Genomic DNA, 15000 nt, shown 5'->3' on the forward strand with positions numbered 1-15000 from the left:
ATTCATCATCCACGTACGTGAGAGGTGAATTCAGTATTCCCTCTATTTCCACAACAACAGAGAGCAATTCTTCATAGCTGACTCTCGCGGTTCCTAAGGTTTTCTTGAGACAGCGTTTAGTTGATCTAACGAGACGTTCAAAAAATCCTCCCCACCAAGGAGCTAACGCGACATTAAATTTCCATTCTATGCGGTGGTCTGCTAGCAACTTCTTCAGCTCTTCACTCTTGAAAGTGGATCCATTATCTGACACTACAAGATTTGGAACACCTCGTCTGGCAATGAACCTTTTAAAACTTCTCACGAAAGCTTCGGTTGTCAACCTCGGGACGACGTCGAGATGAACTGGACGACTGGAGGCACAAGTGTATAACACGATGTATGCCTTGTTCATATCATCACTCTTGTGATAAATGTCCTTGACATAAACAGGGCCCGCAAAGTCAAATCCTATACTTGTAAATGCAAATTCGTCGGACAATCTGAACCCTGGAAGTTGAGAGGTAGGTGGCGTTCCATATGGACGACCTTCAAGTTTCTTGCACAGTACACACTTGTTGATTATACTCTTTACCGTTTGTCTGCCCTTCACAATCCAATACCGTGACCTAACTTCAACCAAGGTCTCTGCCACTCCATTGTGCATCACTTGATCATGGCACTTGAGAATCACCATCTTAGTGAAATATTGACTTCTCGGCAACAGTATCGGAAATCGTGTATCGTACGGTAGGGAAGACATGCCTATTCTTCCTCGACATCGTAGTATCCCTTCTTCGTCTCGATAAAGTCCTAATGATGACTTCATCTGTGAATACTTGTCGCTTTTTGGGATCTCTTGCTGAACGTGCCTAATCCACAACATCTCTGCTTGTCTGTATAATTTCGTAAAATCTTCTTCCGTTCCTTCTCGGGACCTCGTCCTCTTCAATTTCTCAATAAACAACACAACCAACACAGTCACTCTTAGAAGCTTGGTTAAAGAACTAAAGTTCTCAAGATTGATTAAGTTATCTAGACTCGCTTCTTCTTCCTTCCCTTCAACGCACGTGGTGACTAAGCTGGAAACAGCTGGTTTAAAGGATTTCAGTTCGCTTAAATCTTCTCTGGCTTGTACAACTGTCGGTTGAACTGGCCACCGTTCACTACTCTTAGAAGGAAGTCGGGTCCATGTAAACACAGGCTGCTTTCTTTCAACTCAGTAGACTTGATTCCTCTGGACGCTATATCAGCTGGATTGTCTGCTGTGGGACAGTACCTCCACTGCTCAGGGCGTGAATTCCTTCGAATTTCGGCCACTCGGTTCTCGACAAACTGCTTGTACTCCTTATCAGTGTTTGTGATCCACCACAGCGAAATCATGGAATCTGTCCAGTTAAAAATATCGTCAATTTTTACGTCGTCTAATGCTTGACTCGCGCTGTTCAACAATCTGGTCGCAGTTAAGTTGGACAGCAACTCCAGACGAGGGATAGTTTGTTTAGCTAATGGTGCAACTCTTGTCTTCGAAGATACTATCTGACATTCCACCCTCGCCTCATACTCTACTCTCATGTAGACCACAGCTCCATAAGCCTTTTCCGTCAGCAAAACAGTGAAGTTGGACTGAATTGACCTTGTCTCCATTCAATCCCTTAGCATAACATCTCTTAAAGCTCACTCTTCCAGCCTGTCTCAAATCCGATAGAGTCGCCAGCCACTGGTGATTGAGTTCAGCATCGACCAACTCGTCCCAGTCTTTTCCAGCCTTGCAAAGTTTCTGAAACATCATCTTGAATGGAAGAATGACCGGAGCTATCAACCCCAAGGGGTCAAAAAACCTTGTAGCTGTACTGAGAATCAATCTTCTTGTTGCTGGTTGGCCATCTACATCTCCCAATGTCTTGTTCAGATCATAAATCAGTTCATCTTGGGTTGGGTTCCAAAGCATTCCCAAAACCTTTTGCTCCTTTTCTGTACTTTGCTTGAAAACTGATTTAGAGAAGCTTTCGTCTTCTTCTTCTACTCTAGGTCCATTGCTCTTTTCAAAGTCATCACTGAAAGCTTCATCTTGTTCCAGTGATTTCAGCAGACTTTCTGAATTGCTACTCCTTTTTCTCATATTGAAGCCTCCTGACTTAAGACAGAGCTTTATCTTCTTAGCCAATTTGAACGCACTATCCACGTCACCATTTCCAGACACATAGTCATCAACATATAAAGACTTCAACAGCTCGCTTGCAAGTGCACTGTCCACTGGCAAACATGTGTTCAAATGGTGTCTGATTGTGGCATTTAGAATGAAAGGACTTGAGTTTACACCAAATACCACACGTGCAAAACGTAGTACCATGAGTTCTGGACTTTCCTTATTCGGATCTTCAACCCATAAAAATCTCACAAAGTCCCTGTGTTCAGGATCAATCTCAATGTTCAAAAACGCCTTCTCAATGTCTGCAGTTAGGGCAACTTCATGGACTCTGAACCTCAGCAAAATGTCAAATAACAAGGGATTAAGAGAAGGTCCAATGTGCAGACAGTCATTTAAACTAGGCACAAAAACCTTAGATGAGGCATCGTATACAACTCTCACCTTAGTTGTATCTCTGTCAAGTCTCACTACTGTCCTGTGTGGATGATAGTGGACATCTCCAGGCGGTGGTATTTGATCTTGTGGTACCATTTCAACCACACCACTGTGCAGTTGCTCTCTAATCACACCATCATACTGCTTCAGAATTTCTGGTTGGTTCTTGAGCTTCTTGATTGTTGTTGTCAGTCTACGCAATGCCACTGTATAATTGTCTGGTAACATGGGGTGATTATCCTTGAATGGTAACTTGACCTGGTATCTCTTTCCAGTAAATGTGATGTCATTTGAGAACTTGTCATAGACTGAAGTTTCATGTTCCTTAATGCCCAAAGTTTCTAAGTCCCAAAATTTCTGCAGATCATCCTTCATATCACTTATCTCTGTGGACTCTATCTTTAACACATGCGTGGAACTCAGATTCACAGTGCATGACCTTGTCAATGTTGAGCACATAGTTGGTCCTGATAAAACCCAACCTAAATTGGTTTCAAGGGCTACTGGTCCATAGGGATCTCCTTTAATGATGATCCCAGTAAAGAACGACCAGTAATAATCTGCTCCTATCAGCACATCAACACTGACAGAATCACTTGTATCACATGCAAGTCGTAGACCCTGCAAGTAGGGGTAGCATTCCAACGTGGTTCGAGACCGTTGATTGGACACTGGGCTGCAAATTACTGGTACAACATATGAGGTGATATACACATTCATTTCATCCAATGTTCTGACACACAATTGCACAACATCACATTCCTTCACAGAGGCTGAGTTATCTCCAAATGTTTTGATCAAAAGTGTCTCCTTACCAATGGTTGGTAGGTTCAATTGTTCACATGCCTTACTGGTTATGTATGATCTCTGGCTACAGGAATCAAATATCACATGGGCATTCAATACAAGTTGTTGGTTATCTGGTCTGCAAACAAAGGCTTGGGCTACATGTAACAACACAGAGTTGGCATTGTTGCTAACGTGCATTGCTGAAGTTCCAGCTTCTCTGCTCCTATCTTGAGATGATCCAGATCCATGTGGTGTTGCCTCGTCACTAACTACATTCCTGGATGTTGGAATGTTCCTTATTCTTTCACAAATGGTTACATGGTGTCTACCTTCACAGTTAAAGCATTTTGCCTTTGACGGACAATTTGTGGAGATATGGCCACCCTTCAGGCACACAAAACACTTGCCATTTCGTCTCAGAATTGTTCTCCTAGCTTTCGGTTCAGTGATGGTCATGCAGTTAATGGATTTGTGATTCTTCTTGCAAAAAACACATTGTTGAGTAAATTCCTCACTGCCTGTATAAAGGGCTGAGGCAGAATGGGGTTGTTTGCTTCTTGCTCTGTACTGTTCAAACCTGGGTGTATTGGCATTTGCACCACTTGTTTTCATTGCAGTACATCTTTCCCTGGCTTCCAACTCAGTTTTCAGTGCACTCAACAAGGCATCAAGATTCCATGATTCCTCACTGCCAAACTTACGGCTTACAACCAATCGTAACTCTGAGGGGATTTTTTCCATCACGACTGGGACCAATAAATTCCTAAAGGACCGTGATTCAACTCCTAACGCATTCAAACCTCGAATGTTGATTTCAATCTTGTCAAACAATTCACGTAATCTCTTTGTTTCATGCACTGAATTGACAGATGGAAGTTTCAATAAGGCATCCATATAATTTGATATCAGCAACTGCGGTTTACCAAATCGGTCCTTAAGAATGTCAATGGCTACTTTATAATTGTCTGCGGTCAGAGGCAGTCCAGCAATTGCGGATTCAGCATTGCTTGTTACACAACTCTTCAGGTAGGTGAATTTTTCAATGGCCGAGATGCCAGTATTTCCATCGACAGCAGATTGAAATGTGTCCCAGAAACCCTGGCATTCTTGATAATTTCCCGAAAAGGATTTGAGTTCGAGTTTAGGTAGTTTCACTTTTGCGCTTTCGGTATTTCTGGTACTACTATTTTCCTGATTTGTCGCATGGGCCTGTGTGTGTTCGCCATGTTTCCCTTTCTCCAAACTCAAATCGATTTTCGCTAAAATACTGTAAACGTGCTCACAAAACTCACCAGAATCTTCTATTTCTTTCTCCAGTTCCTTTGGTTTGGTGAGCTCTAATATTGTTTCATCCAGCTTTTTGGTCGTTTCCAATTTTTCGGTCAACAATGCTTTCAGAGCCGTTAACTTTTCCCTGAACGACGTTAAATCTCCCACGTGTTCTGTCAAAATTTTCTCCACATTCCCCACTGTTTTGTACACAAAGGTCCTGTGTGCATCTCGTATTTTCCTGTTCTTGTCGATATTCATGACGCTTTATGTCCATAAACACCCTTTTTGAGTAGACTTCGCCTTTTTCCAATTCAAAAAATCCTTCGATGACGGCAACAGCTTTGTTGTTCTACTCCTTCTTGTATTTCCTCCGACTCGAAAGGACCATGTAGTGAATCTTTATGGTATATTTAATTCATTTCCTGGTGAATAATCTCTTTACAATTTTCCATACGAATTACCACTTCACTCGACGGTTTCAGGCCTTAAGCACGGTTGAAATCTGAAACTCAATACTCAACTTCACACTCGAAACGATCCGACGATCGATCAACACTCAGACTATAAGTCCTTCTTTCACACGTGACTTTCTTCCCGCCACACGTAATGTATGCTTATTTATGTCAAATCTATTTTTAAAACTTCTATTACAGTTATATTAAATGTATAAAATAGCAGATGGAGGAGCTTTTATGGCTATTAAATAATTTTTTCAAGCTTATACTTATATTTAACTTTGTTGATGAAATCCGAAAGTAATAAGAATGGTGAGTCATTCTGGAGTTTTTTCTTATAAATATAATACCGCAGAAAGAGGAGGGTGTAGTTCAATTTTTTTATCAAGGTAAGTGAACTTGGAAAAATACCAAAAAGAAGATCTTCAGTGTTTAGATTAAATTCAGAGTCATTCTCTGTATTAAACCATTGTACCACTTCTTGAGTAAAGGACTTTGTAAACTGGCATTCTGAAAAAGTATGGTCTATAGAATCCAGATCCCCGCAGTATATACAATTACTATCTGGTTTGATATTAAACCTAAAGAGTTCCTTTTTGGTCACCACAATTCTATGAATGAATTTGAATGAAATTCCCTAACTTTATTTTCTCTACAGGTCTTTCGTACCGATTTCAATATATTTTTCCACTTAGTTTTGTCCATGGGAACGGTGTGATTCCATCTCTTTGAACCAGTTTGTTTTTCTTTATACTTCTTATCAACGGTTAACCCCAGCCTCGAGTTGAAGTGTTTGGGAACGAGTCTCGATGGGGCAAAACAAAACTTTTCAGTCCCTCGGGACTCAACATGGCTCCTATGTGATTAAGGCCCATTACCAAATGCCCGAGCACGTTCATAGCATTCTTAATTTATTAATTACTCAATCGCTGTGTTTCCGTAGCAACTTCTGTGTTGCACTCTGTAACCTATTTATGCATCCGTCATTGACCAATCAGAAACGCGATATTGTATTGAGCATATAATAACTTATAACCGAGGTTGAAAGTTTTAAGAAGTTTTTACCAATAGTATAGACCTCTTTTATAATGGCGGCCAAATAAAATATTTTTCTGTTTTAATGCTAATACGCCCTTCTAGCCTCGCTACGAACACGAAATTTCAAAAGAATTTTTGTTTCAAAACGAGGGCAGTAGGTCTAATTAAGATAAAGACAAAAAAAATGTAAAAGTGGTCGCCATTTATGAAAGTGAGCTATAACTTAAAAGGGAAAAGATCGTTTTGAGGCATTTCAATCATTTATGACTTGCTTTTGAATTCATGAACGATCCATTTATTTGATCAATTTTCGTTCCAGACCTCTAATTCTACCGACAAGGAAGAGGTCGCCTCAGGCGGTTTGTTTGATAGCTCTTCGGAAGAGTTTCGTAAGGCTTTGCGATACGCAAGTATAAGCCTCGGAGTGGCCCTATTTTTCTCGCTGATGTATGAAGTTATACGTCGCATACGATCAAGAGAGAAAGTGCATCAGAAAGGTAAGGAATGTTTTTGCTTGTACAATGCACTCGAGCCTCCCATTAACGACCACCAGGCCTGTCCCGATTGCGCTGGGAAAAATTTTAAAAAAGCAGTGCTTCAAAACTGGCAAAAAAAGCACTCAAACATTGCTCGAATTTTCAAAATAGTGTTCAAAAGTCGTTCAAAGGTTTAAAACATTACCTTGGAGAATTCATCAGTATGACTATTTTTTTACCAAACGGGCCTACCGTTGGTTACATAATTATGTTCCGCGCACCGGTGGCTCAGGCTAGTTGAGCGTCGGGCTACAATGCGGGAGGTCGCGAGTTCGATTCCGGCCGGACCAAAACTCAGGGTCTTAAACCAACCGAGGAGAAACTGCTGCCTTTGTAGTTACATCCGCCAATGGTTAGACTTTCAAGTCTTCTCGGATAAGGACTGTAAACCGTAGCCCCCGTCTCACAACCCTTTTTGTTCAAAAAACTCCGTGGGACGTTAAAGGTCCCCGGGGAGGACTCTCATATACAATGGGGAGGGATTCTTGTCGAAATTTTTAAATTAATCCCCTAAAGGAGACCAATCTGGGCGTGGCCCAGACTTCTTTTGACCCTTAAAATAAATATACACTTTTATATTTCTGCGGGCGCAACCCTAAGGGAGACCTTCACGGCTAAATATGATGGCGTTTTGCCCAGAACACCTTAAGTGAGACCAATATCCGAAATTTACACCCCTAAGCGAGACGACGAGCATCCCTCCCCTTTTTATATGGGAGTCCCCCCCAATCCCTTTCCCGGGGATAAAGATGCCACACACTGATCGAAAAGAGCAGGACACGGAGTTCCAGTGTTATTGGCGGGCTCCTATTGAGGACCACAAGTTCATTAGTCTATGGGAATCACGTGCACGTGCTACCCCGAACTCCCGTGTAAAACGTTAACAGTGTTTTTTTTAGCAAAAAATACCTTGGTAATATGTGTTTTGAAGACTGCATTGCAAAGCAGTTTGTGAAGTAAAATCTAGAATAGACCATTGCCTGTGGGTCCAAATTAATTGCTGCTAGTTTTGATGACTTTGCGCGTCTTGCCCGGCAGATAAGAAGCGAAAATTTGCGATGTTTGCTTTCGGTGGAGACATCAATATCGTAGACTAAAAACATTTGAGTTTAGGTGCACTTTAAGTTTAATATATTTTTGATTTCCAGTAAATTTCAAGGAAATTCTACAAAAAGAAATGAACATGCTAGTGGAGGAGTTTTTTCAGCGCATGCGCAAAATAAAAGAAGCCCTAGGAGAGAAGCACAGGAGGCAAATAATACGATTTTGGAAACTGAGAAGAAAGACATCTTTCGAAGCACGTTGGCTGAGAATCTCTCAAGTAACTCCAATACACTCCAAAGAAGTGGCGGTTACTGAGCTAACTTGAAAGAGAGCCTATAAGAGGAACATGACGACTTCGACGAGAAAATCATCTGAAAATAGGGACTTTAACTAAAGATCTTCGACGGCGAAGGCGACGAAAACGTCACCTCAAAATATAACTTTACACTAGCGTAAGTCTTTCGTGATTATTTCATCTCGTTCGCGTCGTACAATGCGGGCGACGTATCCTCAAATTAAATTGGGTGCGAGCGGTTTTCAGAGTCGACAGGTTGTCGTTAAAACGTACAGAGTTCCAGAAACGTGCTAAAATGCATGCCGCACGTGCAGCACGATTATTTTTCCTCTTCTAATCAATGATATTCTTGTTTTGTTCTGGCGATCTCGATGACGACCGCGTCGTAGATCTGTAAGTAGGGACTTTACGATCTACAACGGCGACGTCAACGAAAACGTCGCCTCAAAATAATTTCTCGCTATTTCCAAAGCGTCGTACAATGTGGGCGAAGTGTCCTAAAAAATGAATTGCGCTCGCGTTGTCGTGAAAACCTCAAATTTGGTGATTTCGTTCCGTTGTTGTGCAGAGTACCGCACGACTTTGTGCTAAATGCGTACCGCACGTGTGCAGCACGATTATTTTTCCTCTTTTAACCAACGATATTATTGTGTTGTGACGTTTTCGTCGACGTCGCCGTCGCCGTAGTGGATCTTTAAGTCCCTAATATAAACTTGGGCGCTTTGCAACCATTTCGCGTTGCTCGGTGTGTAAACTGCATAGCTATTATCCAGGAAATAGCCAAAAAAAATAGTTATTTCATGTCGTTATTAGGAAGAAATCCTTCTCGTCGAAGTCGTTGGGCAAGGGTTACTGTTAGCATTAATTCCGCGTAGTTCTTTAGTGCACGGTTCTTATGTTCAATAGCTCCGTCCAAACTATTCATACAGCTTGGTAACCTACCTGGGCTGGTTACCAAGAAAGTACGCCTTTCCACGGTAAAATTTCAGATATAATGGAAAGATAAAGCATCGCATTTACGTGAAACGGAAAACGCGAAACGGTGTGGTGCTGCTTGTCATAAACCACATTAAAATTAATTCTACCTCGTCTCTCTCTTATGAAAAGTTACTTGACACCTGCTGCTAACACGCAAGAAATAAACTCATATCAAACGAATTTCTTCAATTTTTGGCAAAACGCAAATTTTAGTCCGACGTTTGCCGTTTATCGTAAACTTGATGTTCAATCTCTCTAAGATCTCTGTAGCCATACGGAAGACCTTAGACAGCAATGACCAGAACCAGGTTGCTGACCAGCGGTTTTCGTTAAAACATTGGTTTGCAGGGGGGTGGTCAGTCTCGCGGTCTCAGAAAACCTGGTTGTGGTCATTGTTATTTTAGGATTTTCAACCCATACAGATCTCGAATAGACCTCTTTACAATTGCTACCTGGCCTTTAAATGAAAGTGAGGCTGGTGTTGACCTTGTTATGATACAGACCTCCCTCCTTTTCTTATGTTAATGATGTTGTTGCAGAATTTACAGAAGAAAAGCAGTGAGGTTTCTATCAAAACAAGGTCAACATAGGCCTCACGTTCATTTAAAGGTCAGGTAACTGAACACATAACTGTAAAATGGGCTATTGGTAAGGGCTGTATAATCGTTGTTTCTGATTTTTTATGCATTTGTGTTTAAACCAGGTTTACTGCAATATGCTAGAATACAGGAAATAGTATGAAAAATGAAAAATAGGGTTAGACACTCGCCCCAGCTATATCATCAGCGAATGATTGGACAACACTATTTGCTTCATTTTCAAAATGGCGTTGTTTACCTTGAAAAGGTCCATTTTGTAACCTTTACCAACACGCCCAAGGTAAAAGAGAGCTATGGCATCAAAGACAACGCTAACGAAAACGTCAGTTGAAAACACTCATTTGGGCGAATGTGACTATTTTGGGAGCACTTTATCTTGTTCGCGTTGTACAATGTTGGAGAGGAAATCTTTTCGGCGTTTCGTCGCAGTAAGAGATTGACTGTTGAATGCTTACGCAATCGTCAAACCTAAAAAAATGCATTTTCGTTTTTCTTGTGCGAAGCACGCGAAAGAAATGTACCAAACGCCATACCGCACGTTAAAACTTCCCGGAAAGCGCAAAACAGGCTAACGTACAAGGCATGCCATGTAGTCCGATCAAAAAGCCGGCGTGAAGATTTCGGGATGATCACACGAAAAGATCCGTTATTTATCGATTATAGAAGAAGACGCATGATTTTTGATGCGAATGTAGTTCTTAGGCGAATGCAAATCTATTCATATACAGTAGAAGTAGAAGTAGAGTAGAGTACAGTACAGTACAGTAGAAGATAGTACAAACAAGATTGTTATACTTCCCAACTCAATTACGTTTTCCGATTGAAGGAGAACGTGCCACATGTCATGGGTCAAAACTCGCTAACTTCCCAGGAAAACAACGACTTGAACTTTCGACTCGCACGTAATTAGGAGGTACACCTTTGAAACAGCAGCAAATTCCGTGTAAGAATCCGTGTATTGTTCTCTTTTGAGTTGGGAGGTATAACAAAACACTTAATGACTGGCCCGAAGGGAAACAGTTAACAGTTTATACACAAAAATATTTGTAACCACATCTGCTCGTACGATAATAGATACTAGTGGTGTTCAACAAGTCCGGGGAACTTTCACATTTATACTCGTATTTATTAATTCGAAATTGTACTCAACATCGTACGAGTTTGTTAACAAAACAGGTCGTTTTCAGGAAATCATAATCTCGACAGCATTGTTCATTCCAAGGGCAGGCCCTAGGTTTTTAAGGTAGATATATAGTTGCCTTGTCTAAGGTTACCGTTCCTGCTTTGTGACGTTGGCGTTTTCGTAGGCGTAGTCGTTGTTTAAACTTCCTTACGGCAAAATCGAGCTTAGTGTAACGATCTCTAAATATAACTGAGGATTGAACAAGTGTGCTTTGGGGACGCACTGGGTTTCGTTTTCTTTGAATCATTATTTTGCAAACTTTTAAATAGCTTACGAGCATCACATATTCGTGAACGGGTGGACCCCACTGGAACAAGTTACATGGAACGGGAACAATCACAAAAAGATCAGTGACGGGGGATTGCATTAAAAATATCGGATTCATTTAATTCCCCAAAGGAGCCATATTCAGACTTGGATCGACTTTTTTAAATACATAATAAACACAATTTAGATAGCGAGAATTTACAGCTGCATTGCTTTCTATTATTTTAAGGAATTACCCATAAACAAATAATCCAAGCATTATTATAAATCTTTGGTTCATTTAGCTATAAAAGATACCTATAATAGTAAAAAATATGGAACTAACAACCGTCCATAGTGGGTTACGCCGGTGACACACCGTTCAACATTTGTTGATCAACAAATGTTGAACAGTGTGTCATGACATGTCGAATGTTGAAATATGCCATTCAACACGTTGAACGTTGTTGAACGAAAATTGAGACCAGGGGCCCGTTTCTCGAAAGTCCCAAAAACGTTTCGGGCCCGAAAAGCCATTTAAGAAACTGCCAACAGCTTGTTTTGGAAAGCCGACCTTTTAACATGTTTTCAAGGTAGCAAAAAGAAAATTTACTGTGAAGTTTGACGATTCAAGTTCTCTCCGTTCTGAAGAAACGCTGACAGAGGGAATTGTGACACCCGAAAATGGCCCGTAAAGTTTCGGGACTTTCGAGAAACGAGCACCTGGGCCCACTTGCTCAAACGATGGATAGTGCTAACCGCCGGATAAATCACTATCCACTGAATAACTCAATCAGTTTCGCTAGTGATTATCTGCTGGATAGTGATTTATCAGGTGGATAGCGCTATCTATCGTTTGAACGACCAGCTCTATTCCGTTCAACACGTCTGTGCAACATTGTTCAACATTTGCTGAGCATCAAATGTTGCAGGAGAATGTTGAACCGTGTGTCATCAGCTTAAGAATGACGTTCCGATGAGTCACCCATCATTTCCAAGTTCGTCACGAAATTAGAGTCGGATCTCATTATGGAATAAATTTCTTGCGGAAAACGTGTTGCATAACATTAAAAAAGAAATGCAATGTGCATGGAATGTACACCGTTTTTAAGAAATGCCTTGGGAAGCTAGAATTCTTTTATCCGCAGGATTCGATGTCAAAGTTTAGCTATGTCATTCATTGGTGGTTTTCACGTGACGTCATCGCCGCCATATTGGTGGACGAAAGCAAAAGATCTCTTATCAGCATCCTTTGTTCGTCCACCAGCAATTGTGCATTACGTCATCGCCAAGAGATGAAAATCAACTATTTGGGAGTTTTCAAAACGAAGACGGCGACGTCCACGACAACGTCACCTCAAAATATAACTTTGCACAATCCTACGTCTTTCGCGATTATTCTATCTCGCTCACGCCCTACAATGTGAGCTAAGAATTCTAAAGATAGGCCATTTTTCCGAGGTCATGTCTGTTTCCTCTTCAAATCGAGTCTAAGAGCGAAGTTCTTCTTATGAAAATTAGTTTTTATTCATATGTAGAGCGGTTTTCAATTGAGTGTCGAAAGTAATTAGTGAATTGCTTTGGTTTTGCATTACTTCACTCAGTGATTGGTTCAAAGTTCTCGCGCCACTTTTTCAACCAATCAGAAGTGAAACCAAACCAATCGTAGCTCGCGCGTGCACATTTTCCCGCGCTTTGTGTCGGCTACGTGCAATTACTTCGAGTTTTAATTGGTTTACTGGATTGTCTCCGTCCTTTCTGATTGGCCAAAGTAATTACTTTGGTTTTGGTTTTACGACACTCTATTTTTATGCTAATACTTTCTTTTGTTTTAGCAATCCAATATGGCTGCTGGTCACGTGAGTGAAAACGCTCCATACTCACTCACATCATCAATAGTTACAGTTACCTAGCATTTACAATTTTTTGATATTTACGTCTTAGAAAAAAGACATTTGGATAAAGTGTAAGCCATCTTAAACTGACATTGAAAAATGCTTCACTATATTTACAAGCAGCTACTTTGGTGAAAAAAACGACTCAATAGTAGTCCGTTGTTTTTTCTTCGGCGGCTCAGCCGAAAAACTCGAAGCTCCCGCTGAACTTCGTTCGAATTTTTGCAGCTCGACCGCAAAATGTAGTCCGAATGCTCGGGCATCTGCCAGGGAGAAAATTCCAAACTGCACTTTTCGCAGTTCTGCGTTGCTACGCTCCGCTTCGTTGTCATAGCTGTCACGAGGTCCATCCGATGCGTTGCTACGTTCGGCTTGTGTATTCCAGCGCAAACCACTGGCCGAATCTTTGACAGGCGATGAAGCCGGTGAACCAAAGCAGGCTTCTTCTTCATTCAGTTCATTTTGATTCTTGTTTTTAAGAAAAGACTGTTGAATTTCGCGCTGTATGCAATCCGGCAAGCTTTCCAAAACGGAGCTGTCAAGTTTACAGTTTTGGTATGGGTTGTGGCATTTCCTTCGCACACTCTTTGTATCCGTTTCGCGGTTGGAAAAAATGCTTCAATCCCTTTCTTGTTTACGGGATCATTGTTCCTAAGTTTACAGTTTGAAGCAGTCTTAACATCTCTCGTACTGTCTTCCGTTTCGTTGTTAATTCCGGGAAACTGAATCCCACGGTTTTCGTATCCTACTTGGAGACCAGATGAAGGCACGTTTTCAACACTTTCTCCGACACTCAGCAAAGAAGAAACCACCTCATCGTTTGGTGCGTTTGCAGCAACTTCTGTGCAGGTTTTCTTGTTAAAAAAGGAGCTTATAGAGGGCGTGCTATTTTGAGATATTTCTTCAAATTTGCTTGCTGAAATGTTTATGACAACGATTCCAGGATACCTGAAAATTTCAGAAAGCCTAATAAACCATTTTCGATGAAATAGCGGTTTTCATTTGAGCCTTCAAGGCAAATACCTCGTTGCTTTGGTTTCGCATTCCCATGCTTTTTGAGTGGCAAATATGTATTTTAACAACACGCGTCGTTTTCCCGCGCTTCGCGCAGGCCGTAGGTTCTTCCATCATATTCTGATTGGTTTACATCTCTAAGTTTGTTCTGATTAGCCACAGCGATTTCTTTGGCTTTACGGCATATTTGATTTTATTACAACATCCTTTTTAGAGTGGGTCATGCACAGCAGATCGAGGCTATCTATTAACTTGGAATCTGAGGGAAATTAGCGACACAAGACTCAGTCATGGTTGCAAGAACACGAGACACCGTTATACTTTTGGCAGTGTTGGCTCTGTTTTTATGATACTTGCATGATTGACTTAATTGGCTCAACTTTGAAGAGGCTTTGATAGCCGGCAGGGGGGGTTGAGCCAAAAAACGAGCAACGCTCATAGACGACACCTAATTTATCTCACACAAACTGTTCTTACCAAGTTGAGATTCCCTTTGAATAAAAAGTTCTCAGCTTTACTCACCAAATGTTGGTTTTCTTATCCTTGGTTGAATTAAATGGAACCAGAAGATTGTACAAATCCTTGGCGATTTGTACTGTACTTGAATCTTTCAGGTGACAAGATCGAGTAAAGGATGTGTTGCTCTCCGTCTTGAAACCGACACCCAACAATTTCGCCTTTCTGTTATTCTGAAAGCCAAAACAAAATTCTTGTCGTGAAGACTTTGACACGAGGAATTTTCATGAGACAATTGTTTATTTGCTCGTGCGGATATGAAGACGTTACAAATCTTATGTTTAATAGAATTTGAAGACAAGAGGCCGACCGAAGCCGAAGCCTTTTTCTTTAGCTTCTACCGTCCCTCACGACAGGGCTGGTCGCTACTCCGATTCCGTCGCCTGCACAACTTGTTCCCAGGGATACCGGTACTGATTTTACCCACAGCGAATGGATGAAACGCTGAGTGAACATTGGAGCGCACGAGCTGGGATTCGAACTCGGAGCGCTAAAATGCAGTCCGCGAGCGATATCCTCTACACTACGCACAACGATAGTAGGCCCGAGCCCCTCTCGTTACGACCAAGATGGC

The 15000-nt window shown here is 41.3% G+C and overlaps 1 protein-coding gene across 1 annotated transcript in view; it reads left to right on the forward strand.

The window, feature by feature from the left end:
* Positions 1–11588, forward strand: part of LOC138050192 (protein sidekick-2-like) — a 103584-nt gene extending 91996 nt beyond the window's left edge. The window contains 2 exon segments of the mRNA XM_068896649.1: positions 6440–6617; positions 7805–11588. Of these exon segments, the coding sequence (XP_068752750.1) occupies positions 6440–6617; positions 7805–8025 (399 nt within the window). The 3' untranslated portion in view covers positions 8026–11588.
* The last annotated feature ends 3412 nt before the right edge of the window (positions 11589–15000 follow it).

The sequence above is a fragment of the Montipora capricornis genome, chromosome 5, assembly GCF_036669925.1.
Source record: "Montipora capricornis isolate CH-2021 chromosome 5, ASM3666992v2, whole genome shotgun sequence".
NCBI classification, from domain to species: domain Eukaryota; kingdom Metazoa; phylum Cnidaria; class Anthozoa; order Scleractinia; family Acroporidae; genus Montipora; species Montipora capricornis.